Genomic DNA, 4,442 nt, shown 5'->3' on the forward strand with positions numbered 1-4,442 from the left:
TCAGCTCAAGGCGAGTGCTCTACCACTTGAGCTACAGTGCCACTTCCGGTTTTCTGGTGGTTTATTGGAGATAGGAGTCTCACGGTCTCTCCTGCCCAGGCTGGCTTTGAACCTCGATCCTCAGATCTCAGCCTCCTGAGTAGCTAGGATTACAGGCATGAGCCACCAGCGCCCAGCTAAAAGACGGAAAGTTTTACCATAATGACCGTCCTTAAATGTTCATTTCTGTGTCATTATATATGTTAACCTTTTTGCAACTATCATCTATCTCAGTTTTTCTTCTTCTGCAATTGAAACTATACCCATTAAATAAAACCTCCTCATTAATCCTCTCCCTGACCTTTGGGTACCATTCTATTTTCTGCCTCTATGAATTTGACTAGATACTTCATATGAGTTGGAGTCACAGGACTTGTTCTTTGGTGTCTGACTATTTCACATAGCATAATGTCTTCAAGATTCTCGCAAGTTCTAACATGTGTCACTCTTTTTAGACTTTTTTTTGGGGGGGTGGGGTGGGGAATCGGTCATGGGTCTTGAGCTCTGGGCCTGGGTGCTGTCCCTGAGTTCTTCAGCTCAAGGATAACACTTTACAGCGCCACAGTGCCACTTCCGGCTGTTTCTGTTTATGTGGTGCTGAGGAATCAAACCCAGAGTCTCATGCATGCAATGCAAACACTCTACCACTGAGCCACCTTGCCAGCCCCTAGACATATTTTTAAACTGTGGCAAAATACTTCAGATAAACAAGGTTCACTGATTCCATTGCTTTTATGCTTATGGCAAGGCAGAAACATCATAGTGAAAGAACACAGTGGAAGCAAGCTGTTCAGATTATGGCAGTTGAGAAGCAAAAGAGACAGGAAGGGGCCAGGGATAAGATATGACCCTTAATGACATACCCTCCAGTGACCTACTCCTTTCAACCAGACCTATCTTCGTAACAGAACTTTTTTCTTTTTTTTTTTTTGCTTGTCGTGGGGCCTGAACTCTGGGCTGGGGACTGCTCTTCAGCTCAATGCTAGAGCTCTACCCCTTAAGCCACAGCGCCACTTCCAGCTTTTTCTGCTTATATGGTGCTGAGGAATCGAGCCCAGGGCCTCATGCATGCAAGGCAAGCACTCTACCACTAAGCCACCTTCCCAGCCCACAGAACCTTTTTATATGAATTCATCAATGGATTAACTCTTTGATGAAGTTAGTGCTAGTCTCAATAGTGCCACCAGCTAGATCTCAGCCTCCTGAGTAGCTAGGATTACAGGCCTGAGCCACCAGCGCCCGGCTCTGTTTTTTTTTATATATTGTTACTGTTGCTGGTTTTTGGTTTTTTTTGGTTTTTTTGGGGGGGGGTGTTTTTTGTTTCTTGAGAAAGAAAAAAGTCGGGCTGGGAAGGTGGCTCAGTGGTAGAGTGCTTGTCTCATATGCATGAGGCCCTGGGTTTATTCCCCAGCACTACATAAGCAGGAAAAGCCAGAAGTAATGCTGTGGCCCAAATCTTAGAGCTCTAGCCTTGAGCTGAAGAGCTGAGGGACAGCACCTAGGCCCAGAGTTCAGGCCCCACAACCGACCCCAAAAAAAAGAGAAAAAGAAAAAAAGTCAGATTGGGAGTGTGGTTCAGTTGGTGCAGGGCCAGCCAGTGAGCAAAAGTAAGCATCAAATAACAAGTTTGAGACCCTGTCTCAGACAGAAAAAAAAAGTCTAGCAATGGGCTTGAGTTTCCTAATGGAAGTAGTCACCTGTTTGTTTTTTCTGGTTGTTACTTTGCAGTATTTTGTTTTGTGGAATTAAAATTAACTCCAGTAATAATGTCTAAAGAAAGGATTAAGCATATTATGCCACCTGGAGCAAAAACACTTCTAGCATTTGAAAATGGAAATTCTACAAGAAGATAGTATTACTATAACTATTAATAATTATATTTTGCCTTAATATTTGTTAATTTTAGTGGAAAGGAAAGATTAGCTATAAAATTCTGTGTTGCCCATAATACTATTTTTTTTTCATGTGGAACAGTTGACAGCTATCAGCCAATTCGTCTATTAAGTAAACCTGGGGAACTGAGGAAAGAATATGAAGAGGAAATAAGCAAGGTAGGCGCTGAATAGTTCTTTTTTTTTCTGTTGTGTTTTCAGTCTGAGATTTTACATATAGTTTCATAGTCTTGTGTTACTACTATATATTCAAAAATAAGTGATTTCAATGTATTTTATGAGGGATCTATTTTAAAAGATTTATTCAAAATAGTCATAAACTAGTTTTAATGTACTTATACAAAATTGGTATCCTTATTTAGTAGGGATCCCTAAGCATTTAAGTATGGAGATTTCTTTCATTGTTCTGAACTTTGAGCTGCACGGATGGAAAGGGATAGGAGATTACTGGTTAAGATGAGGAATACACACAGGGCTAATTAGGAAACACTTAAGCAGGAAAAGTATAGTGCTTACTTCAGTGTCTCACTAGCATAGATCCAGAACACCTTGTATTCCAGAACACCCTTGTATCCTGCTGCAGGATAGTAGTACTGTCCAGTAGAAATACTGGAAAGCCACTGTATAAGTGAAATTTTTCTTTCTTTTTTTTTTTTTTTTGGGTCCGGTCGTGGGGCCTGAACTCTGGGCCTGGGCGCTGTCCCTCAGCTCTTCAGCTCAAGGCGAGTGCTCTACCACTTGAGCTACAGTGCCACTTCCGGTTTTCTGGTGGTTTATTGGAGATAGGAGTCTCACGGTCTCTCCTGCCCGGGCTGGCTTTGAACCTCGATCCTCAGATCTCAGCCTCCTGAGTAGCTAGGATTACAGGTGTGAGCCACCAGTGCCCGGATTAATTTTGATGTTTTGAGGAAGGATCTCACTAATAGTCTAATCTGGCCTTTAACTTACCCTCAAACTCACAGGCTGGCCTCAAACTCACAGCCTCCCTAGTACTGGGATTACAGGCTAATAATAACTGCATTGAAAAATACTTTTTAGGCCAGGTTCCAGTGGCTCACTCCTGTAATCCTGACTACTCGGGAGACTGAAATCTGAGGATCATGGTTCAAAGCCAGCCTGGACAGGAAATTCCATGAGACTCTTATCTCCAGTTAACCACCAAAAAAACTGGAAGTGACTCTGTGGCTTAAGTGGTAGAATGCTACCTTGAATACAAAAAGGCTTGTGAACAGCTGCCAGGCCAAAAAGCAACCAGAAGTAGAGCTGTAGCTCAAGTGATAGAAGTGCTAACCTTGAGCAAAAAGCTCAAGGATAGTACCCAAGCCTAGAGTTCAAGCCCAAGGACTGACAAAAACAAAAAAAACAAACTTTAGATAATAGGGTGTGGTTCAAGTGATAGAGTGCCTGCCTAACAAAGTACAAGTACCTGTTCCCCAGTACCACCACTACCAAAAGAAGTACATGTAGAGTACTTGTGTAGTATACACAAAGTACTGGTTTCTATCCTTACTGGGAGGGCAGCAAAAGCTTTAAGTGTGTATGCATGTGCATACTCCAGTAGCTAGGATCAGGGCACTATCTCTAGCTTTTTCTCTCAAGACTTCCATTTGAGCCACAGTTCCACGTCTAGCATTATGCTGATTAATTGGAGGTAAGTGTCTCAAGACTTTTCCTGCCCAGGCTAGCTTCAAACCACTATTCTCAGATCTCAGCCTCCTGAGTAAGTAGAATTATAGTCATGAGCCACCGCACCTGGCTGTATTATTTCTTTTAGGCAGTTTAGTGACTGTAAGCATTACTATAGCTCTTAGAACCTGAGTTGCTATCTCAGCTGAGCACCAGTGGCTCATTGCTGTAATCCTAGCTACTTAAGATGCTGAAATCTGAGGATCATGGTTCAAAGAAAGCCTAGGCAGGAAGGCCTGTGAGACTCTTATCTCCTTTTAATTATTAAAAAAAAAAAACAAATGGAAGTGTGGCTCAAGTGGTAGAGTTTCTAGTCTTGAGCACAGAAGTTCAGGGACAGCTCCCAGGTCCTCGGTTCAAGCCCTAGAACTAGCACATACAAAAAAAGTTACTTGATTTTTTTTTTTGGTTGGCCATGATGATTAATTGGAGATAAGAGTCTCATGGACTTTTCTGCCCAGGTTGGCTTTGAATCATGATCATCAGACTCAGTCTCCTGCGTAGCCAGGATTACAGGCGTGAGCCACTGGCGCCCCGCTACTTGTTTTTTTACTTCTGTTTTTTTCCTCTACTTATCATGTACTTACTTGCCATAGTGGTTGCCTGTTGGGCACTGCCTGCTGACTGATTTCAAAGGTAGGTCCTGATTAGTGAAGCCAGTGTTGATCATTCTATCCTCTTTGCTAGGGTTTGATTCAGGAAGGTAAGCCTACCTTACTCAGTTGATGGCATTCCAAGCATTGAGTCAAATGTTTCCAAGAAAAACTACATTTGTGTGGCAGTATAGTAGAAACTGATGATTTATTTATTTTTTATTTTTTTTTT

At 42.2% G+C, this 4,442-nt stretch overlaps 1 protein-coding gene across 1 annotated transcript in view; it reads left to right on the plus strand.

Annotated features, from left to right (window-relative positions):
* Rnf168 (ring finger protein 168, E3 ubiquitin protein ligase) overlaps nucleotides 1-4,442 on the plus strand; it is a 22,082-nt gene that overhangs the window by 5,629 nt on the left and 12,011 nt on the right. The window contains exon 2 of the mRNA XM_013019495.1: nucleotides 2,014-2,090. Within this exon, the coding sequence (XP_012874949.1) occupies nucleotides 2,014-2,090 (77 nt within the window). The remainder of the gene's footprint in view (nucleotides 1-2,013; nucleotides 2,091-4,442) is intronic.

Source organism: Dipodomys ordii, unplaced genomic scaffold (genome assembly GCF_000151885.1).
Source record: "Dipodomys ordii isolate 6190 unplaced genomic scaffold, Dord_2.0 Scaffold45, whole genome shotgun sequence".
Taxonomy (NCBI): Eukaryota; Metazoa; Chordata; class Mammalia; order Rodentia; family Heteromyidae; genus Dipodomys; species Dipodomys ordii.